This window comes from Felis catus, chromosome B4 (genome assembly GCF_018350175.1).
Source record: "Felis catus isolate Fca126 chromosome B4, F.catus_Fca126_mat1.0, whole genome shotgun sequence".
Lineage (NCBI taxonomy): Eukaryota > Metazoa > Chordata > Mammalia > Carnivora > Felidae > Felis > Felis catus.
In genome coordinates, this window is record NC_058374.1 from 134175622 (window position 1) to 134203132 (window position 27511).

Consider the following 27511-nt stretch of genomic DNA (forward strand, 5'->3'; position numbering starts at 1 on the left):
TATCTCTCTGCCCTTCCTCCACTTGCTCATGCATGCTCTCTCACGCTCTCTCTCTCACACAAACTAAATAAATAAACATTAACATTTTTTTTCCATAGGGCGACATGGCTAAACGCACCAAGAAGGTCAGAACTGTCGGTAAATACTGGACGCATTATGGTGCCTCCCTCAGGAAAATGGTGAAGAAGACTGAAATAAGCCAGCACGCCAAGTACACTTGCTCCTTCTGTGGCAAAACCAAGATGAAAAGACAAGCTGTGGGGATCTGGCATTGCGGTTCCTGCATGAAAACCATAGCGGGTGGTGTCTCTTCATACAACACCACTTCTGTCACAGTACAGTTAGCCATCAGAGGACTGGAGGAGTTGAAAGACCAGTAGAAGTGCCACCATTTGAAACATTGCTAGCCTATGATAAATGGGTTAATTTATACACATATTTTTTTCATAAAACAAAATAAATAAAAAATATATCCTGTTCAGGGATTTCAACTGTACATAAGTGAGAAAAATAGGGAAAAGCATGTCTACTCCATCTTCCCAGAAGTGGAAGCCCTGCCTAGCGCTTTTTAAAAGTGCACATCCGACCATGTGAGTCACTGGTTAAATTCCTTCAATGGCTTCCCATCACTAAGGATAAGGACCAAAACCCTTTGCACAGGTCTACTGAACAATCCTGCATGACCTGGCCCCTATCAGTGGTAAATGTTTAATAACCAAATTGGGGAGTAGGAAACCCTGATATGCAGCATTTGCCCATTTCCATGGTGTAAATACTACTATTGTGGCCAATTTCAAGCTACTAACGTGAAATTGCTAAATACAGAATTGGGAAGATGTGAACAATGGACTCTTGCACATTACAGACCCATTTTTATCACTCTCTTTGTCACCATGTCACCGTCTCTATGTCACTGTTAGTCCCTTCCCCTAATTTAAACCATCCAACAACTTCCCAGAACATCTGCAAATAAGCCCTACCTGTGATCTGGCCTCTCTCTCTGCCCGTCTGTCTGACATCTCTTACCACACTCTCCCTGCTTGATAAGCTTCAAATTTGTTCTCTCAACACATACTGACCCTACCTACACTGTATTGTTACCAATAAACAAAACAGCAACAACAACAAATCCCCTCTCTTGGTGAGGACACACAACAATAAATCCAATGAGTTAGTAAATGTACCTTTTTTTTTTTTATGAAGAAAACATATTAAATGAATGGATAACAGATCATGCAGGATCTTTTAGGCCCTTGTAAGGACTTCAGCTGAAATGTCACTCCTCATAGAGGCCTTTCCTAATCACCCAATTTAATGTTGTCTCCGTTTCCCCTCAATTTCATGACCTTGTTTTGTCTCCTTAATAGCACTTTCTGGGTTTTTTTTTTTAAATGTATTTACCTGTGTATTATTTTCCTACTAGAAATTTGTTTGACTCCTTCATCACCATGTCTCTCCTACTTATAAAAGAACCTTGTACATACTCAATGAATTCGTTTAATGAAGGATAAATATGCCCTCAATACCTTAATTTACTGGGTTTATCGTATTCCGCAGGGGCCTTTGAGAACACAATAAATTAGATGATAGAAATCTCAACATGGAATTATCACTCTAACAAAACTTGGGCTAAGAAAAACTTTGTAGGGTTCCTATAATGTTTTAAGGTCTCACACAATTTTTCTCTTTCCGAGTCTGGCTAAAGCTATGGTTTTCACGGATTTGTTGTTCCTGTTTATGACTAAGACAAGGAAACAAATCACAGTCCTTCCGGTTTGGCAATGCAGTCAACACATTTTATTACCTTCCAATTTTCTTTTAAGAGAAAATGTGAGATTTCAAATAAGCCAATACAAGATTTAAGAGGGATCTAGCGGAGTCGTACCTCTGCATGGTTAGAGATTCTAAAAGGAGGGGCTGGGTCTAGAAATGGGAAGGTGACGTAAAGTACAGGTGCTTTGGCTATAAAGGAAGGTCCCGTAAGAATAAATGGTCAAATGCCTCACACACACACACACACACACACACACACACACACACACACAATTCAAGACGTACAGCGACTGCAGTTGTGACTACAGAGCAAGAAGCCGAAAGAGGACCGAAAACAGGGAGAAAAGTCCCCATTGTTAGATGACCAACTGAGGAATGGGAGAGATGTGCTCAAGTGTGCGAAGTTGAAACCGTGTACTTGAACCAAAGGCCATTCTAGCACGGACTGGCGTTTCGGGCAGGCTGGAGATGGCATCTCCCAGGCTCCTAAGCCTCCTCCGCCTTTTTCGGGTGGGCAGGTTAAGGCAGGGCTGGAGAATGCCTGCACAGTGGGGCCCTGGACAGGTCATTTGGGGAGATCCCGTCTCCCCGTCGAAGCCTGAGCATTTCCCGAACTGGAATCAGGTACCAAACGGTGCCTGGGCCCGGCTCTCCCAGGGAGGCTGCACGTCGGGCCTGGCTCGGAAGTGGGTCGGGACCTGGCGACACCACGGGGTCCCGGTTTCGGCAGCAGAAGGCGGGGCGCCCACCCTCGACCCTTCCCCGGCGGAACGCTGCGGAACACCAGCCGGCACTGGAGCGCTGCGGCGGCGGCGGGGAAGCCGGGGCGGGGCCGGGGCGGCAGGTCGCGGCCGAAGCGGAGGAAGCGGCCGCCGCCCCAGCTGAGGGAGTGTGGCCGGGGGCTTCCCGCGGGAAGACGACGAGAGGTAGTCTCTCGAGCGCTTCTAGCCCTCTGGAGCACGTCGGCTCGACCCCGCCCGGCCCCGCCCCAGCCACCGCCTCTTCCACAGCCGACGCAGGGGCCGGGGGGTGGGAGGGGAGGGAGGGACCTGCGCCAGCGCCTTTAAGGGGCGTGGCCACATACTCCGCCCCCACACGCCCCTCGCGCGCCAGTCAGGGGAGGGGTGCGGGAGGAGGCGCCAGGGCGGGAGGAGGGGTGAGGGGGGGAGAGCCAGGCGTGCGCTGACGCGCAGGCGCAGTGGCCGGACGACAGACCGTGTGTTTCCAAAATGGCGGCAGCGATGGATGTGGATACCCCGAGCGGCACCAACAGCGGCGCGGGCAAGAAGCGCTTTGAAGTGAAAAAGGTTGGGTCTCGCCAGCGCCTTCCTCAGGGAAGCTAGAGAGGCGCGGATCTGGCTGGCAGGCCCGAGGATGACCAAGGCGCGGAGGAAAGGGCTTCATTGCAGGGCGTTCCTGGGACCGGGTACCAGAAAAGGAAGCTGGGGGGCGGGTCTTAGGGTTGATCGGCGTGACTGCGGCCCACTGCCAATGGCAGTATTGGTTTCGCCTGGAGTCTGAGGGACCAATCACGGATGTGCTTATTGAGATGCTCGGGGTTGCGACTTGGCTAAGGGAGCCAAGCGCCTGAGCTGTCACTGGAGGGGTGGAGGGGTGGGGAGGAGTGGGTGGGGTGGATAGAAGGGGGAGTCGGAGCGATGCGGTGGGTGGAGGATGGGGGCAGTGCGGCGAAAGCCGGGACCTGAGTTCCTACCGCATTGGAGGCCTCTGAGGAGCCCGGCTGGTGATCTCCTTGCCCCGCCCCTTCCCGAAGCTCGGGGTCTCTCTGACTCTGAGGGACCCCAAACCGTTCCTCGTCTAATCGAGGCCTCCCTTAGCCCTCTCTCTAGCCTTCGTCCCCTCCGAGTTAAAGTGTCGCCAGTCTAACAACTCTTGGTTCTTCTAAGAGGTCTATTGGTTAGTCATACAGCCGCCCCAGTCCTGTGGTGATAATCCAGAATCCCTCTGTCCAAAAAAAAAAAAAAAAAAGCATGGTGGAATTTGTTAGAAAATGCGAGCCCAAACGTTGTGTCATTTAGGAAGGGTTGAGTACTAGTGGCGAACGACCGGGTGAAAGTGGGGAAGCAAAAACGTGGAACGTGTCTTTTTGCATGAAATGCCTTACAGTGGGTTTGCCAACAGTTGGGGAGAAAAGTACCGATTCCCACATAATATAAAATAAATCTGCTCAAATGAAGACTCTGAAATAGGGAAAATGTTATTCCTGGAACATCTGGCTGAACACTGACAATATTCCCCCTCCCAGTGCTTTTTGGTGTTTCATTGTGGGCACTGCATGCTCAGTTACAGCCAGCAGCCATATTGAAGAATAGAAATAGGGTTTTTTTTTTTCCCCTTCAAGTTGAAGGTGTCGGCTGAAAAGTGCTGGAGAAGTTTAACTAGACACAGAGAACTGGGTTTGAAAGAGCTGAAGGTTTTGGAAGTGGCACCAAATTAGTGGATGAAAAGGGAGTTTGGGAATCTTTATAATTGCAGAAGCCAAAAGGTTGAATTACTTAAATAGTGCTTTTAGATAAACTCTTGATTGGAATTATCTTAACTAAGTATGAGTCTGAGCATGTAAGCGGTGAGAACATCAGTTTATTTGACGGTTGGACCTAGACAAAATTCTCGTGAATTCTAGAGTTCGTTGTGAAATAATCTTGTGAGATTTAAGTGATGACCTTGTTCTGTGTACTGACACTGGGTAATTAGTTATCCAGCTTATCCCACGATTACCCATTTTATGATCCAATCATCATCTTAGTTCATTCTGTTCCTAGCTTTCACCTCCCTCCTCATGCTTGCAAAGTTGCCTTGAAAAGCAGATACTGATCTATGCAGAAATTGAGCTCTTCAGGAGAAACCTGTACAGAAATTCGAGTTTGGGCTTATTAAACCTAAAACAGGCACTTAAAAATCATTCCTCATCTCTTACATTGATATTGTCGATTAAATTATTTTAAGCTGTAGGAAAAAATAAAGATGACTCCTTAATTTCTGTGTTCATATACTCAACCTTTTGGAGAACGGGTGAGCATACGTGTAGCCTGCTGTTGCCCTCTCTGATAAAATAAGAGTAATGTAATGTCCCCAAACTCTTGTGTTTGGTGGTCTTTGTGGCTCTGGGTTAACTGCAGCCGCAGTGTGCAATCCTAAGAGTGTGCGTGCCTGTGTTACAAGGAGAGTGTATTGTTCCCCCCTTTTTCTCTTTGCAGTGGAATGCAGTAGCTCTCTGGGCCTGGGATATTGTGGTTGATAACTGTGCCATCTGCAGGAACCACATCATGGATCTTTGTAAGTAATTGGAGGAGGATGGGAGGAGATTGAGAAGGTTACAGAGATTGTGCCTATCTTGATGTGACCAGTTTTTTTCTTCACAAGGAGATATAAAGCACAGTCAGAACACTTGGTGTCTTCTGCATCCAGTCCATTGGTAGGTTTGAAATAGAGTAGATTTAACGATATCCTGGAGGCATACTCATCTCTCAGAATAAATCTACTCAATCTAAAGATGGCAAGCACACATTTAGAATGAATTGTGGACACAGAGGCACTGTAGATTATTCCTCTATATTTCCGATCTCATACCCAGACTCAAAGGCAAAAATAGTGAAAGGGAGAAAATAAACTTTGAGCTAAAATATTCTATCAAAGCTAGTTTTTGCTTGGCAAGATTTATAAAGAAAAGAAGCCAAAGAAGTAAGGAATTCAATGTTAGCCCCAAAGTTTAGAGAACATTGCTGCCAACATCTAAATAGGCAACTAATTGCACTAAAGAAATTCTGTTTAAATCTCCTACAGATTCCATCACACATAGTAGCCAATACATGGTGGATTTGATTATAGCTGTTGATGGGCTAAGTATCCTTATAGTAATAGGAGCGAGAATATTGATCATGTCAGGAACAGCCGAGGTTACTTTTTCATCCAGGTACTAAAATGGTCTGTTAGTGAGATCTGATACAAGCAAAGAAATTTCACCTTTCTCGAGTTGAAATTATAGGCACTTAGAGTTTGAAAATCACTCACCTCGTCTCCAGCTTCATCTTGTACCACTCTCCTGCTCACTATGGTAGTTTCTCTGGCTTACTTTTCATTCTTGAAGTGTCCATGCTCTCTTTTAGAGCCCTTACATATCCTGTTCCCTCTGCCTGGAATATTCTCCCTCTTCTCCCCACTACCTTTGTCTAACCCGTTAGTCTCCAGTCTAAATATGAGCCGCAAATGCCAAGTACATACATAATTTAAAATTTTCTGGTACCCACATTAAAATAAAAAGAAACAGATGATTTGTACTTCTTTATCCTGCTATATCCAGAATATTTTCATTTCAGTATGTAAGTAATATTTTAAAGTGAACTATTTTACTTTTTTTTTTTTTTTTTTTGGTACTAAGTCTTTGAAATGTATTTTACACTTCGAGCACATCTCATTTCAGACTAGCCACATATCAAGTGTTCAGTAGCCACATGAAGCTAGCGGTTACTTTATTGGGAAATGCAGAACTAATCCATAGTTGGTCTTTAGATCTCCCCTTAAACTTGCTCAGAAATGTTTTCCTAACCATACTTACATATACACAGGCTATGACAGTTCTGATAATATTCCAACCACCTCCTATAGTTTCCTTTGTAGTAGCTATTTAATTTAGTTAGTTCTTGATCATTTACTGCTAAATCGCAGCATCTAGCATAGTGTCCAGTACATAATAGGTTCTCACTAAATACTTGCTCTATGAATAATAAAAATACAAAGTAAGGGAATAGTGTGTGATTGTTGCAACTTGGAAAGCACCAGTCAAGTAACGTGTGGTAGTTTATTGCCCTTGGTTTCTTTGAGTTTTGACCCTGTTTACCTTCTCACACAACAGTAGATAGCAGCTACCATGATGTTTAATATAGATAGAAGGAACCCATCACGGAGAAACACATGCACAGTTTTAAATGTGTTTGGGTGGGGTCTTTGATATTATATGTTTGCCAATTTTGTTGCTGTGCATTTTCACAAGTAGTTGTGCCCAAAGCAAATTTTATTTTCTTTGGGCTCTCTTCTATAAATAGTTAATGATTTCAAATAACACTGTTTTTGTTTTTTTTCTATATTTAAGTAATTTTGTGTCTTTCTGGACGCAAGAGAATGTACTTCTTGGGAGGACCACAACAGACAAAGGCCACTGATATTCTGACTTAGAGTGGAACATTTGAGGGATCAGTGTAGGTCTTCAGTTAGATACCTACTGGCTTTATCATTTATTTTAAATGTTAGATGAAGCAGTAGAATATGAAACTCTTTTTTTTTTTTTTTTTCTTAAGTAAGCTCCATACCTAATGTGGGTCTTGAACTCATGACCCGGAGATTAAGGGTCACATGCTCTACCAACTGAGTCAGCCAGGTGCCTGAGAATATTGAACTCTTATAACAAAAAATTATGAAAGTGTGTTTAAGTCATGTTTTTTTTTTTAATTGAGAAGTTTATTATTTTTTTAAATATTTTTAAGTTTTTTATTTTAATTCCAGTTAGTTAATACGCAGTGTTCTGTTAGTTTCAGGTGACAATATAGTGATTCAACAGTTCTATACATCACCCTGTGCTCATCATGACAAGTAAACTCCTCAATCCTCATCACCTATTTAACTCATCTTCCCACTCTCCTCCCCTCTAGTAACCATCAGATTATTCTCTAGACTGAAGAACCTGTTTTCAAGTCATGTCTTTTATTCATTCAGTGAATACTCATATCCTGGGCATTTTGATAAGATGAAAACAGTGACTGAGATCAAGCCTTTACCCTTAAGAAACATACCCTTTTGTTTATTACAAACACTAAAGAGTAATCTGGTAGCTACAACTGGGCTTGTCTTCCATTAGAAAATAAATGGATTATGATCCTTGTAGAAGGACTTTTTGTTAATGCTGAAAATAAGAATCTTGATTTAGCAATGGCCATTTTCTAATCAAGTGTGGCATTAAATGAATGATTATATATACAGCTGTAAATAAATAAGAGTGATTATGGCTGTGCCCCAGTTGGATTCTTCCATAAAGCATTCTTGGTCTGAAGACTTCCTCTTTTGAGTCAAAATTGATACTGCATGCCCTCTTACAGCTTTGTATTTATTTTACATTGCTCCATTTCTTGGTTGTTCCAAAAATACACAGTCTGCTAGGTGTTATTTTCTCCATTACCTCAGGTAATTTTGTTCCAGATGAAAAGGGCGTCCAGAAGGGCTTAGACCCAGCCTTTGCTGTGAGAAATTAGCCTCTTCCTAAACCACATGTCCATGCCTGTTTTGAAAGTGTGAAATCTGTCCAAGATGAAGCCTTTGCTTCCCTAGCAGTCCTTTGGTGGTAATGCTCTTGTATTGAAGTTTAAAAGTCCCTAAGCTTTATGTATCACATGCAGTAAGCTTCTGCCTTTGCAGGGGTATGACAGGAACCTATTATGTGCTGCTTGACTGTCTGCTCTAGGCTGACAGTAAACAGTTAGTTTCCCTGTTTAAATGAACTACTCAACTCCTATACTCACTCTGCACCAACAGCTCCAGAACATTTCCTATTCGAGAACATTTTACACTCATATTTAGTAATTTCCCATGCCATATCCATTCTTATTTGGCATTCTAAATTGCAATCCTCTTCCTCCTATATATTTTTGTTCTTTGTTAGGAATTGTCAGGTAAAGAATACATATGTATTTGCTCCCCATTTTCTCTGTAGAAATGGGTTTTGTTTGCTTATTCAAGGACCAAGAGTACTTTGGACTTGGCATAGAAAGACAGAGTCCCTTAAAAATACCTTGACCTGGGGGCGCCTGGGTGGCTCAGTCGGTTAAGCGTCCGACTTCAGGTCAGGTCATGATCGCACGGTTCGTGGGTTCGAGCCCCACGTCGGGCTCTGTGCTGACAGCTCAGAGCCTGGAGCCTGCTTCGGATTCTGTGTCTCCCTCTCTCTCTGCCCCTCCCCTGTTCATGCTCTGTCTCTCTCTGTCTCAAAAATAAATAAAACATTTAAAAAAAATAAAAAAAATACCTTGACCTGGAGAAATTTAAACATGATAACGTACTTGGAAACAGTTGTTATTTATTTAAATAATTTTGCCTCTCATTCAGCTGATTTCATAATACATTGTTCTCATCTAAGTGAGAGGATCCAACTTGAAGAACATCAGATTTTATTTTCTCTCCTTTTGAATATGGTAGTGCAATCACAGCGCCAGTAAATCCTTGAATATACTGCACAGATCCTAGATTGTCCAGTCCTATCAGAGGGAAAATCCAGTTACTGTCTTTAGGGTGAATGTGGATAGCAGGAGGAAGTTCTGTGATTTTAGATCCTTTGCCTTTCATATTTTTGAAGGGTGGAGAAAAACCCATATGGTATATCTCTTCCCCTAAGACCAAATATACCCATTCAAATCTCAGCATTATTTGCCTACAGTTTTACTGTTTTCCACCGATGGAAGTTTGAAGTAATTGTCTCCTATTAAACAGTCTTTCCTGAAGCTTTTTACTCTTCAAATGGGAGACTCCATTTAGTTACCACCTTCAGAGACCGCAAATGATACATTAGTAATTCTTGTTCCTTGAATATTTATCCCCAGTAGAGTTTTACTCATCAGTTCTTGATCTCAGATTTGTATTCTATTTCACTTCCCCTTTCTTCCCCTTCTATGAAATTGGTACTTGGGTATATTTGCTGTAGTTTGCTCTATGTAGTCACCAGACAAAATCACCTCCGAGGTAGTAAGCATCACCAAGTCGTGTACCCCAAACCTCTAACCCATTGGCCTTACAGATTTGCTTTGCTTCACAGTGTTTTAAAGACTTTTGAGTTTTGCTGCTTTCACATAGCATATGCTACAGTTTGCCACAGGCCTCTTCTCTCTCCTTTATTTTGCTTCTGTCCCAGTTCACACGTCTGCCTGACCCCTCTAGGGACTGAAGCTTGTTGCCCAGCTATGCCTTCTTGTTGTGAGCTCCTGCGAGACAGCATCTGCCAAGAGTAGGGAGAAGATGCCAGTTCTCAGAACAGGCAGAATTACGAGGTAGCTTTAAGAATTTACTAAATTTCCCAAATTAGGAGTAATCACTTTCATTTGGACAGGTCAGGTTATGATGAGAACTAAAATGCGCCTTTTCCTTCATAATTCAGTCTGTGAACAAGGATAGGAAATCATTGCAGAGCAAACTGTTAGGTCACATCTCTGCCTTCTGTGCTTCACCCCTTTTTTGTACTCATTCAAAAACAATTATAACTAGTTAACCACTTGAGATTTTGTTCAGGGTTGTACCACCCTCGCCCCCGCCCAAATCATGTCCTTTTGTAATTGTGCAGGGAGGGCTGCTATGGACTGAAGGGTCGTTGCTCCTGAGGTCCAGTGATCCTGTCGTTCTTCTTCCCGCAGGCATAGAATGTCAAGCTAACCAGGCGTCTGCTACTTCGGAAGAGTGCACTGTTGCGTGGGGAGTCTGTAATGTAAGGAAACATCTTTCCCTATCAGCATGGCATGTAAACATATTACTACTTTTCCTGCTTTGCCAGTCTTGAAAATAACTAGGAAAAAAATGACTAGCCCACCTTTCTCCCAAAAGGTATACAAATAATAAAAAAGATTTTAAATCTTTGTACTATTCACCTGTTACAGATGAAAAATTACTACTTATTGCAGGGGCACCATATTGTCTTAATTATAAAGTGGACCCACTTTTGTTAGCGCTTTGGGGATTCATCTTTGGGAATTGCCTTCAAAGCCTGTGGCAGTGTTTGGAATATTCTCCTGTTGGTAGAAATCCTTACCTTCCGAACAGATTTTTTTTTTTTCTTTAAAGTGCTAGATACCTTGTGGAACTAAGTTTGGTGAATAAATTGATATTCAAGGGCCTGCGTGTGTTTTAAAGTATGGCAAATGTACTAAGTTAGGATTTTGTTTTAACATGGCTCATGCCAGAAATGTTTTGTCCAGCATCATTGGACAGAATGTACAGCCTTCCATGGTGTGACAGCTGTGAACGATAACAGCATCAAATATGTTATTTCTAGCGTGTGTTAAAAATTCATCTGTAGAGCCATATAGTCCTAGTCACGGGAGCTAAAATTGTCCTGTCCGAGCCTCCTGTGCCAAGGGGACAGAGGAACTTCAGCTCCCAGCATGGCACAGGCCTAAGAGTCTCTGGAGTCAGACCCCCATTCCCTGTCCTGGACTCACTTGCTAAGTGACTTCCAAGCAAGGTATTTGACATCCCTAAGCCTGGGCTCCCTCATGTAGGCACAGAGTTATAAACAGGATGAAATGATTTTCTTCTGCCACATAGTAGACATAAGTATTTGTTGAATAAATACATATAAATACAAATTTGGGGTGTTGGTGGTTACTGAGCAGATGGCAGCTGTCAGTACTTTTCCCCATCAGGCTGAGGCTCTCCCCTCCCCGCTCCCCCAAGCCCCGTGCCTTGAGGTGCACCTTCTGAATTCTGCCAGGGCCCTTTGAGGAGTTTCACAGTAGCCTGTAGTGGCCAGGGGACGCCTTTGTTGTTTATGGGGATAAAGAAAACATAATCTGGTTCCTTGCTCTGCCTGACATTCAGGCATGTACTGAAAGCCATGTTATTTTTTTGGTGGAAGGAAAAGGGAGTGAAGTTGCCCTTAAATTTGGCTACAGAGAGCCTAGCTCAGGGAGCCTGCCATAAGGGAGAGCTGGCACGGTGCGGCAGAAACCTTCGGACTAATGCTGGCTTCTAGTTCTGGGTCTTCTCGCCAGCTCCGTGAATTGGCAAGTCCCGCGATTTGTCTGCGTTTCGCTTCCCTGTCTGCACGATGAAGGTAATAATACCTGTCCCGATTGCTCTGAGGCTCCAGTTAGGTGATACGTGTTAGCATCTTCTGTAAAGTGTAAAGCACTGGTCAGCGTACTTGAAGACTGCTAAACACACCCGTGAGCAGACCTTAGGTCATGAACAGAAGAAAGTTGGGACCAGGTGGTCCAGCGATTGCTGTCACCTGCCTCACAGCCTCTTTCCCTCCATCTTCTGCGGTAGCTGCAGCGTACAGGGACCCGATGCCTGATGGGGGAGGGGGGGGGACATGGAGAGAGGGGTCTTGAATACTCTTAGGTGTCCCTGCCACCTGGTCATTGAGAAAAATGCCTCAGCCTTCTGCTTTTTAGAAATTTTGTTTCTTCTCTTTTTTACAAGGAGCTGCGTGAGAGTTAGGGAGTTGTGCGAAAGGGATCGCGTGAAAGCTCTCACTCTGGGAAAGTATTTGTCCTGTTGAGCATCCATAGCGTACTAGCTGTGGGTTCCACTTTTAGTTACTGAATTCTGTTCTTGTCTTTATCAGAAGACAACGCACGTGATAATAATCCACTCAGTGACTCTTCTTGAAGTTCCATGCATGTTTTGGTAGCCTTGCTGACCAGATTTCAAGGCCGCTATTAAATCAAGCTTGTGAAAGTTTTCGTTATTTTGTTGGGGTGCCCACGTTACTCCCCTGGCCCCCACCTGAGCCAGCCCCCCACAGACGAGAGGAAACCACACCTGCTGCTGTCGTCTTACCACTCTGCTCCCGGAGAGGGAGGAGAGCGAAGGTCCGGGCGGTGGTGGTGTGGTTAGTGTCTACATGTCATTAACCCACTGCGTGCAGCCTTGCCTTGCCCCCAAACCTGAAAGCCGCCTCATAGCTCCCTGTCAGTTACCAGCTTTCTTAGTATTCTTGCCGTTTTACTTCTTGCCTCGGTCACGAAATAAACCATTTGATGCTCCTTTAGCTGCTTGTATGCAGTTTGTCTGTCATCATGCTTCCTTTTACCCTAATTTTCTATCTCATTCCTTTTTAAAAGGACATGCCTCACCCCTTAAAGGCTTCCTGAGTACTGAGCTATTGTAATATCAGTACATCTTTGAACAAATCTGGAAATGAGGTCCTTGGAACAGAGTTGAGCTGGGTGTGGGAAGATTGGGGAAGTGCCTGTCTCAGCTCTGGGTGGGTGGCAGTGGCAGCGTGCTACCCCAGGCTGAGGAGAAGACGCTGCTCCCGGGGTTCCCATTCTCCAAGATGGGGGAGGGGCAGTTGGGGACCACGCAGGGGGAAGTTTCAAATCTGCGTGTGCTCAAGGGCTCCCGGCTTGTGTCTGAGGAAAGTACAGGAAAGTAGAAGCCTTCCCTTATAGCCAAATAAGACCAGGAGGCCACATTCCACCTTCCCTTAAGGGAAGGGGAGAGAGCATACCAGTAGACCATGTACCGTGCTTCCTAAGTAGTTTCTTCTTTTAGTGGTTACAACATTTTTAACAGATGTTTCAGTGAACATGGCCTGTACCTGACCACGGCGTAAGCAGTCGTTGACCTTTTGCCTCCCGTTGTTGTCTCCCATGGCTCTCCAGCCCCGTGTGTCACCACTCCAGTGCCCCTGAGACGTATTATCAGTGGATGGCCAAGCCCGCACAGGATGATTTTTAATAAAATGTGTCTTTTCTTCCAGCATGCTTTTCACTTCCACTGCATCTCTCGCTGGCTCAAAACACGGCAGGTGTGTCCGTTGGACAACAGAGAGTGGGAATTCCAAAAGTAGGTGTCTCTGGCTGTTTTGACGTTGTAAGACTGGGTTTTATGGTCCGTGCCCTTCTTTGACTCACCCCAGGCTGGAGGGCGCATAGTCTCAGAAGATGGAACATGAAACATACCTTGTTTACAGACTAACTTTTGGTTAAGCAAGGACTCATCTGTGAGGAAAATGCACAAAGGTGTGGCATCCTAGAGTGTGCCAGCTCCCAGGGTCTGTGAAAGTAGAATATAGGAGAATCTGCTAACTATTAAATATTTCCAGAATCACATCCATAATAAGGATCCAGGGGCTCACCAATGTCAGGTATCTTTCCTTTGGGCTAGAATTACATCCACCGATCCTGTTTCATTGGTTTATCTCAGGCTGATTAATTCTGATATAGTATTTACGGTTATATCGACTGAATTATTGTATAAATAAAACATGACATGGTAGATTTCTTAAAATTCAAATAGTCAAGAGGGCATACCAGAAAAAATTAGTTTCCCACCTTAGACTCCTAATCCCAGTCTCACAGGTGACCGTCAGCTTCTTAGTACTTCTGACTATCCACACGCATGCTTGCATGTACACGGATATATATACATGTATAATTTTAATATAAATATGAACATCCTACATAGTAATTCACCTTGCTTTTTCATTTCATACATTTTAGAGTTAGTTTTTCTATATCCACATATATCCTTTCTGATGGTTGCATTTTTTTATGTGGACGTACCATAATTTATTTAATCAGTCCCCGTTGATAGACATTTGGGTTTCAAATTTTTCACTGTTAGTATGTAGGGATGAACATCCTTACACATGAATCTTTGTGAATATGTGCGTGTATATTTGTAGCAGTAGTTCCTAAAAGAGGACTTTCTGGGTAAAGAATGTGTACCTTCTTTATTTTTTATTTTTTTATTTAAAAAACATTTTTTTTAATGTTCATTTAGTTTTGAGAGAGAGACAGCAAGCTGGGGTCGGGGGGGATGCAGAGAGAGGGGAACAGAAGATCTGAAGCGGGCTCTGCACTAACAGCACAAAGTCAGAGTTCAACGTGAGGCTCGAACTCACGAACCGTAAGGTCATGACCAGAGCCAAAGTTGATGCTTACCCAAGTAAGCCACCCAAGCACCACCCCCCCCATTTTTTATTTTTGATATTGTCAGATCTTCCTTTCCCAAGAATGCATTCTAGTTGACGCTCCCTCTAAACAATGCAACAGAATGCCCCCTTCTCCATTTCCTGTCAATGCTCTATTATGGCACTTTTCCACCTTCACTAGTCTGATAGTTGAAAACTAGTATTCAGTTGCCTTTTCTGAATTTTGAGTGAGATTGGGCTACTTATCATGTTTTTATGCCTCTTTTTCTGTGAATTGCCCTTTTTTGTTGCTGTTGAGTTTTTGATCCTTTTCTTTATCAAATTTTTTATGAGAAAGGGGGTTTTTATTTAAACATGAGTTTTGATTAACAGGATATAATGAGATTTATAAAACAAAAATTGGGATTCTTTACTTTGTTAAATGTTTAGAAATCCGTTATTGGTACAGATATTTTGCTTTTAGACTTATTTATTTGGTAAAGAATTTTGGAACTCTTACCCAATGCATGTTCATTTTTTAAGAAACCTGTCAAATACTCAGTGTTTAACTCCTACCATTGTTCTTCATTCAGCATGTATGCTACATAATGTGTAAGATGTAAAAACATATGAGACAGTCCTTCCCCCTCCTTAGGGAGCTTGCATTCTGTGTAAAACCATGAAGTCATATCTATCAAGGAACTTTTCTACGTTCTGAAGAGGCCTGCATAACTGGCTCTGCCCTGGAGCAGGCTCCGAATTCCGTTTTGGACCACAACTGTCCCATGTTTCCCATGGAATATTCCCAGGACTGAGCCTAGAAGGGGGGGCCTGTGTGTGAAGAATTCCTCATGTTGGGCTCTGACAGCACCACTTTATCCCGCAGTTAACGGTACATTGGGAAAACAAATTCCTAGGGAACAAGTTGCGGCATTCTTTAATCTGATGGACGACTTCTGGGTTGCTCTCCAGTCCACTAACAAACACTGGAGCTCTACCCTGTATGGAATTTGGCACAACTTTTTTCTAGACAGTATTCAAGTGGATTTCTTGTGGAAATGCAAAAAAGATCTAGTAGTCCTTTGGGCTGATCGAAGCCACGACCCAGAATTTCATTGCCCTGGGGTCCACCCATGTATCAAAGTATTTTAATCAGAGGCTAACTATTCAGAAAGAACCAGGACAGAGGCCCCTGGGTGGCTCAGTTGGTTAAGCATCTAGCTTCTGCTCAGGTCATGATTTCAAGGTACGTGAGGTCAAGCCCCACATCGGGCTCTACGCTGACAGCTCAGAGCCTGGAGCTGCTTTGGATTCTGTGTCTCCCTCTCTCTGCCCCTCCCCTGCTCACACTCTGTCTCTGTCTCTCTTAAAAATGAATAGAAAACATTAAAAAAAAAAAAAAAAAAAAAAAAAAAAAAAAAAAAACAGGACAAAGATTGAGTAAGACAACAAGGAAGGATTTTTTTTCAAGAAATCCATTTATATGTAGAAGAAATTTCCCGGCCCTGTTTATTTTTATAATCTTGTTAGAGCCAAATTTTGGCTTTTGGGGAAATCAGAAACTACCTGAAATCCATACCTCTCTACCGTTCTCTTTCTGAATGTGATCAGGCTGGAAATTGGACCTGGTGATAGATTTTGAAATTGAAGGCTGTTCAATGACTATTCCCTGTATTTGCCTGAGTTAGCAGAGTTGAAGTGAAAATAGCCTGCAAGCGGAAGGGAGGCCGAGTGCTCAGGGGTGTCTGAGCCGCTGACTGGAGCCAACAGGACAGTTCCCTTTCATAGCCACCGGCTCCTACTTTTCCCTCTTGCTTCCCTAATACTGCCTGGCATATCTGGTGACTGGGAGAGTCAGGTGGGTATAGGTGAGTCCCATGGAGAGACCATCACTAAGAAGGGGATAGTAGGTAGGAGTACCTGGGTGGCTCAGTCGGTTAAGCATCCAACTCAGGTCATGATCTCACAGTTCATGGGTTCAAGCCCTATGTCGGGCTCTGTGCTGACAGCTCAGAGCCTGGATCCTGCTTTGAATTCTATGTCTCCCTCTCTCTGTACCCCTCCTCTACTTGTGCTCTGTCTCTCTCGCTTTCAAAAATAAATAATAAACATTAAAAAAAATTTTTTTTAAAGAAGGCAGTAGTAGGTAAAATGTTACAAAGGACAAAATGAAAGGGGCAGAGAAGATTTTCATCACATTTCCTCATGTGTTTTTAGCAGATTTTATAGCCTCAAACAGGAAATTACTAAGGAATTAATAAAATGATATACTTTGTCTTTCAGGTATGGGCACTAGAAAGAAAATTCTTCCATCGAGCTCAACTGTTCTGTTATTCATTTAATGACTTGCCCTCCTGTTACTTAAGTATAAATTAGATAGAACTGTGTCTTTTCTGCTTTGTCTTTTCAGTTTGCTATTCCTGCAGCCATATTGTATTCTGTGTCAAATAAAATCCAGTTGGATTCTAGAATAGATGCTGTCTCTTGTGTATGTGAAAAAAGTGAACATAAAGGCTGGAAAGCCAGCTTTTGAAAGTGACATGTTTGTTCATTAGAGCAGAGTTGTCCTGTGAGTCTGCCGCTTGGTCGCCAGGGATCCCGATCCGCAGCCCGCTCGCTGATGGCAGCCTTGGGTAGGTCATCTCTCTGCTCTTCCTTTCCCTTTAGAACGGCTAAAAAGCATCATATGCGCACAGAAAGAGGCTTTGTAAAATGTAAAACCACTGTACAAATGTTAACTTTGACCATGTGTGACATGTTGCTTTCTCTTCTTAGTTTAGAAAAATAAACCTGAAAAAATCTAATACGTAATTTTGGCTGGCGAAAGAATAATTTGTAGGCTCAAGTTGAAAATTGGTGTCACTTAGAATGGAATCGAAAAAGAGAATTCAAGTTGCCTCTGTCACCACCATCTTTTATAATTTGTTCAAAATGTCTTAGCCATGGGGACGCCTGACTGGCTCAGTCAGTAGAGCATGCAACTCCATCTTGGTTGGGGTCATGAGTTTACGCCCCGTGTTGGGCAGAGATTAAACAAAAAAGGCTTGGCGATGAAGGAATTGCCAGTTCTAAAACTAATTCAGTGGTGATCATGTAGTCTTTAGCTGAGAAAGTCGAGTTTACTGTAGCGGTTCTCAAACAAGGGTCTGAGGACTCCTGGGGGTTCCTGGACTCTTTCAGGAGATTCATGAAGTTCCTTTTCCACTACATGTCTGTATGAGGCCAGCTTTTCCTTACAAACTTCAACCAGAGTAACACACTGAATGAAGAAGCAGGCATGAGAATCCAGCTGTCTTCTATTAGATATAAAAGAGATATGCAGAGTGTAAAATCATGCCACTCTTTAATTTTTTTTTTGTTTTAAAAAATAGTGGCTTTTAATAAAAATATTTATGTTAACATGTGATGGTTTTTGTTCTTTTAATCTTTTTAATTTCTTGGTTTACATTCCATTATGGTAAATGTAGATATTTACTCACAAAAACAAAAATTCTTTGAGGTCTTCAATTTTTAAGATCATCTAGGGATCTTTAGAGTAAAAAGTTTAAGAATATCTAGGGGCGCCTGGGTGGTTCAGTCGGTTGAGCGTCCGACTTCAGCTCAGGTCATGATCTCACACTCCATGAGTTCAAGCCCCGCATCGGGGCCTGGAGCCTGCTTCAGATTCTCTCTCTCTGCCCCTCCCCCGCTCATTCTCTCTCTCAAAGATGAATAAACATTAAAAAATTTCTTAAACTTTTTTAATGTTTATTGTTTATTTTTGAGAGAGACTGACAGCATGATCAAGGGAGGGGTAGAGAGAGAGAGGGAGACACACAATCTGAAGCACGCTTCAGGCTCTGAGCTGTCAGCACAGAGCCCAACGTGGGGCTCAAACCCACGGACCATGAGATCACGACCTGAGTTGAAGTCGGATGCTTAACTGAGCCATCCAGGCACCCCCCAAAAAAATTTTTTTTTAAGTTTAAGAATATCTAGCTTAGTTATTAAGAACTTTGAGGTCTTAATGAACCTGGATCAAACCCACCTTGCTCAGCTAACAGCACCAGGCACACAGCAAGCACTCACAAGGAGGTAGCTGCTACTGTTGGCTGTTAATTTAGGACCATCTCCCTCAGCAGAAGCATCCTCTTCTAAACCCCTTTCAAGTGGTCAAACTGTGTGAATACTTCAATAGCGAACACATTGCTTTTCACACAGATGACATTACATATCTGGGGAGATCGGCTTGAGTATTAATTAGTACCCTAGGCTACAGAGTACAGAGATCCAGCTTCTGCTTAGGTAAGGGAAACTTACTGGCGGGTATGAGGCTATGTAATACAACAGAAGAAAGGGCTAAGGATGCGGTTGGACCCGAGAATGAATGGAACCAGGGAGGCACTGCTGGGATTCTCTGCCTCTCCGAGGACTCCCCTCCTATGGCAGGAAAACAGTGCCAACACTGCCACCTCTTCTCCCACAGCTGCTACGTATGCAAGAGGGACTCACTCCAAGCTCAAATTCCCCAAATCCCAACTGGGTCAGGGGCCCATACCTGGACCAATGGGCACATTCATGTGGACAAGAGTGACTGCCTTGAGAACCCCCATCGGAATGGAGGGTAGCCGTTCCCAGAAGAATGGGAGACAGACAACACAAGAGGTGTCTACTTCAAGACTTGCTAAGGAGTTTTTTTCCCTACCTTGAGCCAAAACATCTTGCAACGGACATCTCGTTATTCTTGTGTTGCCTCGTGAAACTGGTGGACATGAACCTTCCCTGAGATATTAGTGACGTTACTGCTGAGTGCCTGTTGTGTGCCAGCCTAGAGGACACAGCCGCGTTAGACTAAATCTCTCCCCTCAAAGAGCTCATAGTCTAGCCGGAGGATCCTGGGAAAACGAATGAATATGGAACTTAATTCTGGAGAGCTCCACAGGGCTCAGACGTGGGCTTGATCTTGCAGTGCCCATTCTCTCTTGGTTTTCCTTCTCTCAACTCCTATGCCTTGGAAGGGCTCCTCTATCTCAGTCTGCCCTGAAGATTCCATTCTTGAAGTTTTGCTTTGTCTGAGAGACGGCATCCTCACCTGGAGTCACAATAGCGGGCCAGACCCTCCAGTGGGCTCCTGAGACCGGTCTGTGCGCATCTCTTCCCAGATCCACTTTTGGTAACCTCATGTTGGTAGTTTGAAATTGGCCATAGTGGGTGTGTTTACACCACAGGAATTGGGAAATGCTACAAATCAGAGCTTCCTTTCCGTGGAGAGCCTGTTGTTACCAGCACACCACTGCATAGTTAACTGTCTTTAGGATAGTAGTATCCAAATGTGTCCATTGTCTATCCCTGGCTGTGTGTCTCACCGGCACTTCAAACTCAACAGGTCAACGATGGCTTTCCTTCCATTTTCCCAAAACATAACCCTCCTCCTGGATGACCTCTCCTGGTTAATGGCATTGCCACTCATCCAATTCCTGAAGCCACAGTCATTCAAAAAGCATTTTAGATGCTCTCCTCTTCTTTGCCCCCGTGTCTAATTAACCATTAAACACTATTCATTCCACAGATGTGCTCTCACTAAAACCTGTACCCTCTTCTCCATTCCCACTCCCATGGATGGAGTCTAGGTCCTCTTCATTTTTCTCTAAAATGATTGCAGGGGCACCTGGATGGCTCAGTCACTTGAGCGTCTGACTCTTGATTTGGGCTCAGGTCATGATACTGGGGTCATGGGATCAAGCCCTGTGTTGAGCTCCGTGCTGAGCGCAGAGCCTGCTTAAGACTCTCTCTCTCCTTCTGCCCCTCTCTCCCACTCACACGTGCTCTCTCTCTAAAATAAAATTAAAAAATAAGTAAGATGATTGCAGTTCCCTCCAACTGGTCATACTGTCATTTGTCTCTTGGCTACAAACCAAAGTGAATCTTTAATTTGGTCTGATGCCCCTTCCACTGGTTGAGAAATTCCCCACCTTGAAGAAAGCAGAATTCATTTCCCATCATAGACTTTGAACCTCCCAGTTCCTGGCTCCTCCAATTTCCTTGCAGCTGGAACCAGGGAGGTTACCTAACCTTCACTAGAGACATGCACCCTGCCATCCATTACGGCCGTGGGCAGCAGCACCGGCAGCACCCAGGGCCCAGTGCAGGTGGCAGAATGGGTTATGACACCCAGTGTTGAACGGCCTCAACAGCCAGCACCTTCCCAAACTGGTTCTGTGGCATAATGTTGGCTGGGATCCCAGCTGCTGCCTGTTTTCTGAGCCCAACTCCCCATCATGCCTGGTGTTGCTATGAACTCTCCAACATCCTTTCAGTGTCTGCTGTGCTAGAAAAATCAGTCAGCAATTTGGTTCTCAACTCTCAATATTATCCCCTCTCATCCCCACAACTTTTCCTTATCCACTCTTTTTAAATTTTATTTTAATTTTTTTAAATTTTACATCCAAATTAACATACAGTGCAACAGTGATTTCAGGAGTAGATTCCTTAATGCCCCTTCCCCATTGAGCCCATCCCCCCTCCCACAAACCCTCCAGTAACCCTCTGTTTGTTCTCCATATTTAAGAGTCTCTTATGTTTTGTCCCCCTCCCTGTTTTTATATTATTTTTTTTGCTTCCCTTCCCTTATGTTCATCTGTTGTGTGTGTTAAAGTCCTCATATGAGTGAAGTCATATGGTATTTGTGTTTCTCTGACTAATTTCACTTAGCATAATACCCTCTAGTTCCATTCACACAGTTGCAAATGGCAAGATTTCATTCTTTTTGATTGTCGAGTAATACTCCATTGTATATATACCACATCTTCTTTATCCATTCATCCATCGATGGACATTTGAGCTCTTTCCATACTTTGGCTATTGTTGATAGTGCTGCCATAAACATGGGGGTGCATGTGCCCCTTCGAAACAGCACCCCTGCATCCCTTGGATAAATACCTAGTAGTGCAATTGCTGGGTCTTAGGGTAGTGCTATTTTTAATTTTTTGTTCCAGTCCACTCTTTTTTTCTTAAATAACTTCATTTATTTATTTTGACAGAGACAGAGACAGCATGAGTGGGGGAAGGCAGAGGGAGAGAGTCCCAAGAAGGCTCTGTGCTGCCATCACAGAGCCCAATGTGGGGCTCAAACCCATGAAGATGTGAGATCATGACCTGAGCCGAAGAGTTGGACGCTTAACTGACTGAGCTACCCAGGTGCCCCTCCTTATTCACTCTTAAAACATTCCTAAAAAGCTCATCATTTCATTGTAATGTCATCTGACATTTTCTACTCCTTTCCTCAGCCAAAAGAATAGTCTTCTGAGAGTCCTTTGTCTATCTTTTCCATTCCTTGTTCATGTCCCATGTTTTGATCAGGCTCTTTTCAAATCAGAACCCACTGGAGAGTCGATTCCCTGGGTAATGACATTATTTTATTTAGATGCTCCCTCTTTTCTATTTGGATCAGTTTCGACCTACTGTTAGAACACCTTCCTGGGCTTCTTGTAGGCCTGCTGTCCCGTCCCCTAAACTGGGCCTTCACCACATGGTACACAGAGCCTCATGCAGCCTATAACTGCATGGCAGCATATCCTGGTTCTGCACATCCCCTTACAGCCTCACACAAGTCCTTTGGACTGATCCCAGGGCTGTGTTGTAGCTTCAGTTGTCCTTGCTTGACTTTCTGTGCTCCTTCCAAGAATATCTCCCACCCAATCCAGTCAAGCTCCTAGTCCCTCACCTCAGAACTGGCCCTGAGAGGCAGGTCCCCCTCCAGGCTCCTCTAAATACAGACTAGGCCCCTGCCACCCTTTCGGGCCCCCATCATGGAGGCTTCCTCTTTTCTCTGAACATTTTGAGATCTCTATGGTGAAGTCTGAAACAGCACGATTGCTTTCACTGAAGTGTCCCCTTTAGTCAGAGTAACCTCAGAGTAGCAATTTTTCAAACTAATTGTGTCTACGTTTTGGATTCTGAGACATGAGACTATCCATTACACAAAAGTAGGACCTATCAGCCTATACTTACAGGAGAACTAAACTTTTTTGAGATGCCTTGATAATTAAACATTCTATTTTTTGCCAAACTCCTCTTCCTGTGACGGATTGCCTCTATCTCGCTTAAAGACACTACCATCTAGTCAAACAGGTGAGAAACTTTAAAGTCGTCTTTAATGCCACTTTTGCCCTCATCCCCAATATCTGTGTGGCTGCCATGTCTTATCTCTTTGACTTCAGTTTTGCTCCACATAAATCCACTCTCTTCCCTCTTCCCCCACTGTCTAGGCCTTGAGCCTAGATTGGCCTTAAGCCAGCCTAGGCCTGGATTGTTGAAATGGGTTCATTAATCCCCTCACCTACAAGATTCAGGAGCTGCAGTAGTAGAAAGTATCATAAAAGAATAACTCAGGGGGTTTGATGGGGGGTTGGGGGGGTGGGTGATGGGTATTGAGGAGGGCATCTTTTGGGATGAGCCCTGGGTGTTGTATGGAAACCAATTTGACAATAAACTTTATATATTGAAGAAAAAAAAAAGAATTAACTCAGGGGGGCCCAGTTCTAGAGTATCTGAAGATTCTGCTCTTTCATGAAGCTCATGTCCCATAGGTCTTCTAGATTGTCAAGAGTCTTCAGAAGGCATCTCCATTTGTCCACAGCTGTTGGAGAACATGGCAAAGACAGTGGAAGAAGGAAGTTACATCAGCCAACCATTTCTCTTTGTATTCCACTAATGTTTAAATCTCACTGAACATCAGAACATCTTGAAAATACAATTGCTTAAAAGGTATAAAGACACAGAAACAACCTAACACTAATAAGAATGGTATAATAATTACCGTGTGTGTGTGTGTGTGTGTGTATATATATATATATATGTATGTGTATATACATATATACAATATATAATAATAATGGTGTTTTTCAAAACTGTGAAAACCAAGGAACACAGAAAAGCATTTCTTACATGATGCCAACAGGAAATTGAATCATCATGGGCCTTGCAAAAATCTTTAAAAAAAATATACAATATGTGGGGCGCCTGGGTGGCTCAGGTGGTCAAACATCAGACTTCACCTCAGGTCATGATCTGACGGTTTGTGGGTTTGAGCCCAGTATCGGGTTCTGTGCTGACATCTCAGAGCCTGGAGCCTGCTTTGGATTCTGTGTGTCTCTCTCTTTCGATGCCCCTCTACCACTCACGTTCTGTCTCTCTCTCTCAAGAATAAATCAACATTAAAAAGAAAAATACGTACAACATGCAGGGGCGCCTGGGTGGCTCAGTCGGTTGAGCATCCGACTTTGACTCAGGACATGATCTCGCAGTTTGTGGATGCCAGCCCTGTTTCGGGCTCTGTGCTGGCAGCTCAGAGCCTGGAGCCAGCTTCAAAATATTGTGTCTCCCTCTCTCTCTCTCTGCCCCTCCCCGGCTTGCGCGCTCTCTCTCTCTCTCTCTCTCTCTCTCTCTCAAAAATAAATAAAATTTTTAAAAATTTTTTAAATAAAAAAAATATATACCACATGTAAAAATGGGATTTCAGTTAGGCAGATTAAATGCTGGGTCATTTATAGCTGTTTTCATGTATTCTTGTTGTTTGCTCTTGCATTTGAAATAAGGAAGAAATGAGCCCCCTAAGCAACTAAACTGTTTACAATTCTCAGAAGGTTCCATTTATGAAGACCAGTGACTCAACGTGTTGAAGGTTTATCCCCAGGATTTAGCACGTCCATAATGCTCTCATAGATGCGGGGAGCCTATTTGCTCCGCCCATCAGATCTTTGCTTTTGAACAAAGTCAGTTGCGGGGCTCCTTGTCTCCACGCCCACCCCAGCTCATCTCTGAGGCACCTGCGACTATATTTAGCTGCTTGAGCTACATTGTCAATCTTGCTCCGTTCATTACCCACCCGCTGTGTGTTGCAATGAAGATGGCAGAAGCTATAAGGCTCTGGAGCCTTTGTCTCTCTCCTTGCTTTATCTGAGTTTGCAAGCACCTCCTCTTGCTTCGTTATAGCCCCTGTCCTCCTGAGTATCCGGCATTATCTGTGTATTTTTACACAGCGATTCAGATTTTGACCTGAGGCCTTTTTGATGCCCGGTGTCTTCCTATGGTGAGAGATCAAACGAGCTTAGGTTAAAATCCCGACTCTGCTACCATCACATGAGGTGACTCTGAACAAGGTTCTGAGCTTGAGTTCCTTACTTCTAAAATAGGGATAAGGGAAAAAATGGTATAACTAGGGATACCATGAAAGGTGATAAAGAAAATTAGATTGCCCACTGAAATTAACACTGAACAGATCAGAGCTGGGATTTCAGATGGGCAGAGAGAGGAAAAGTGGGTCCCAGGCAGGCAAGAAGGGACTGTAAAGGGATTGAGGTCATTAATATATCTGAACAAATAATATGTTGATTTCTAAAAGGTATTAATCATGGAAACCCCAAACTGGAGCCTCACTGAAGCATAAGTAGGCAGTGCCCACCCCTGCTCTCTGCAGAGGGGGCAGCCTTGGCCAAATAGATTCTGACTATTCACAGCCCGTTGGCAAAGCTAACCTCAGTTTGGAGATTTTAGCCTGGTCATTTTAAATATTTTCAACATCTAACTAACTTTAAAGAACCTGCCCATGGCGTCCCATTGTACTTAAGAAAAATTGAAACTTCTCACCCAGGCTGACTCATCTCTAGGTGACTTGGCCCCTGCCCTCCTGCCCGACCTCATTTAAAAATGCCATTCCCAGAGGAACTGGGTGGCCCAGTAGGTTAAACGTCCAGCTCTTGACTTCGGCTCAGGTCATGATCTCACAGTTCATGGGTTCGAGCCCCATGTTGGGCTCTGCACTGGCACTGTGGAGCCTACTTGGGATTCTCTCTTCCTCTCTCTCTGTCCATCCCCCGCTCATGTGCTCTGTCTCTCTCCTCAAAATACATAAATAAACTTTGAAAAAAAAAATTAAAAAAAAAGAATGTCGTTCCTTCTGGTGTTCACAGAGTTCCAGCCACTCTGGAGGGAGTCAGCACCTACCCTGTGGTCTTGGCCTGGGTCTCCCCCTGACATCTCTGCATGGCTGCCCTCTTCAAGTCTTAGAACTCGCCTGAACTGTATCAGCTTCCCAAGGAGGGTTTCCCGGCCACCCCATGGAGATGGCCACCCAGTTCACTCTAATACATCAACCGATTTTTTTGCCTACATAGCACTTAGGCTTATCTAAATTGTCTTGGCCACTTCTGTGATTACTCGTTTACAGTCTGTCTGCCCTCCTGGTTCTGAAGTTCCAAGAAAGCTCCTTAGTCTGTCCTGTTTGCCCGTGCATCTCCAGCACCTACCATGGGGCCTTCATTGGTGGAATAAATAAACAAAAGAATGAACCAATGAACTGCCCTTGCTTTTATTTTGTTCATGCCTACCAAGCTAACTGTCTGATCAGGATTTGGTGGCCCACTGGGAAAGAACATTAAACTGATGGTACAGAGGTGAGTATTTTTTCTCATCCCTGTAATAGTTGTGATTCACTTTGGAATTATTTTTGTATAATCTTTTTATATATGAGTCTAAGAGCTTGGAAACTATTGTTAATGTTTATTAGTATCAGTATTTACTGATATGCTAGGCATAGATGGGAACTTTACCATCTTCACAAAATAGAATCTATGAGGTTAGTGCTATTACTGCCCCCTGTGACAGATCAGGAAACTGAGGCTCAGAGAGCTTAAGTGACTGTGTAAGTTCTCATCATAAGGAATGGCAGAGGCAAAATTTGCATCAGGGTTCATCTGACTCCAAAGCTGGTGTGTTCCTCCCTAGCCCGACAGGGGACACCCAGCTCCTCCCCTTCCCCACTCCAAGGATTCAGCTCACCCTGCCTTGGTCTTTGGTGATGATGATTCTACCTTGTCGCATCCCTTGCAGAGACCTGGCCATCGTGCAGGGAGCATGAGCCAGGGAGAGGGGCAGAGGGAGAGAGAGAAAGAATCTTAAACAGGCTCCATGCTCAGCACTGAGCTGGACTCAGGGCTTGATCCCATGACCCTGGGATCATGACCTGAGCCAAAACCAAGAGTTGGACACACAGTCAACTGAGCCACTTAGGTACCCTGACAACCTTTTTATTTTAAACTGTGGCTAGATATTCCTTTTTATAGCTCTCTTCTCTTCTCTTTAGGGAAGGAGTGAAGACACCACCTGTTGTTTTTTGTTTGTTTGCTTTGCTTTGTTGTTTAGAACCTCAGTTCTTCATATATCGAAGGTCAAAATTGAGTATGCCGATCAATAATAATAAATGCTGTTCATTAAATTGGGGCTTGGAGGAACAGCTAGGTTCCCTGATTAACTGGGAAGCCTGACATTTGTATAGCCCATAACTATTTACAAAGGGCTTTCACTCCATTATCTCATTCTCCCCTCACACTGGCCCTCGGAGAGGCAACTTGGGCCGGTGAAGGCGAGGCAGTCTTGGAACGAGTAAACCTGGGTCTACACGCCAGCCCATCACTGAGGAGCTGTGTGACCTTGCGCAGGTCACTCCATCTATCTGAGTGCCTCGTTTATTTTTTATTTTGAATTATCATACAATGAACTTGACTTTTTGGAGCGCCTGGGGTCAGGTCATGATCTCATGGTCCATGAATCCAAGCCCTGTGTTGGGCTCTGTGCTAACAGCTCAGAGCCTGGAGCCCACTTCAGATTCTGTGTCTCCCTCTTTCTCTGCCCCTCCCCCGCTCACGCTCTGTCTCTCTTCTTCAAAAATAAATAAATGTTAAAAAATTTTTCAAAAATGAACTTGACTTTTTAAACATCTTGGTGGGTAGTTCTCTGAATTTCAACATGTATACAGATGAGAGTATATATACCACCACGGAGTGCAAAATAATTCCTTCTCCCAAAACACCTCCCTCATGCTATCTCTATAAACACACTCTCCTCACCTCTAACCTCTGGTGACCACTGATTTGCTCTCCATCCCTCTAGTGTAGTCTTTTCAAGAACATTATACAGTGGAGTCTATACAGGGTGTCATATTCTGAGGCTGTCTTCTCTTGCTCAGCATAACGTGTTTGTGATTAACCCAAGATCTCCTGTGTATGAATAGTGGGCTCCTTCGTGTCCATTCCATTGTATGGATGTGCCACACTTTGCTTACTCTTT

The 27511-nt window shown here is 43.8% G+C and overlaps 2 protein-coding genes and 1 long non-coding RNA gene across 3 annotated transcripts; all 3 read left to right on the plus strand.

The window, feature by feature from the left end:
• On the plus strand, positions 1-426 carry LOC105260770 (60S ribosomal protein L37a-like). Its single transcript, XM_011284240.4, has one exon. The coding sequence runs from the start codon at positions 105-107 to the stop codon at positions 378-380; it is 276 nt and encodes a 91-aa protein (XP_011282542.1). The 5' UTR covers positions 1-104; the 3' UTR covers positions 381-426.
• A 2499-nt stretch (positions 427-2925) lies between these two features.
• Positions 2926-17218, plus strand: RBX1 (ring-box 1). The gene is made up of 5 exons (XM_003989287.5): positions 2926-3080; positions 4992-5070; positions 10182-10252; positions 13253-13338; positions 16691-17218. The coding sequence occupies exons 1-5, from the start codon at positions 3003-3005 to the stop codon at positions 16701-16703; spliced, it is 327 nt and encodes a 108-aa protein (XP_003989336.1). The 5' UTR covers positions 2926-3002; the 3' UTR covers positions 16704-17218.
• A 4254-nt stretch (positions 17219-21472) lies between these two features.
• On the plus strand, positions 21473-23177 carry LOC109501813. Its single transcript, XR_002160119.2, has 2 exons — positions 21473-22516; positions 22975-23177. It is a non-coding gene; the product is annotated as an uncharacterized LOC109501813 (long non-coding RNA).
• The last annotated feature ends 4334 nt before the right edge of the window (positions 23178-27511 follow it).

Excerpts from the sequence above, each read along its gene's own strand:
- LOC105260770 (XM_011284240.4), top strand. The coding sequence starts at position 105 with ATGGCTAAACGCACCAAGAAGGTCAGAACTGTCGGTAAATACTGGACG.
- RBX1 (XM_003989287.5), top strand. The coding sequence starts at position 3,003 with ATGGCGGCAGCGATGGATGTGGATACCCCGAGCGGCACCAACAGCGGC. Across the intron at positions 3,081-4,991 it reads AGCGCTTTGAAGTGAAAAAG|TGGAATGCAGTAGCTCTCTG; the intron begins GTTGGGTCTCGC and ends TTCTCTTTGCAG. Across the intron at positions 10,253-13,252 it reads TTGCGTGGGGAGTCTGTAAT|CATGCTTTTCACTTCCACTG; the intron begins GTAAGGAAACAT and ends CTTTTCTTCCAG.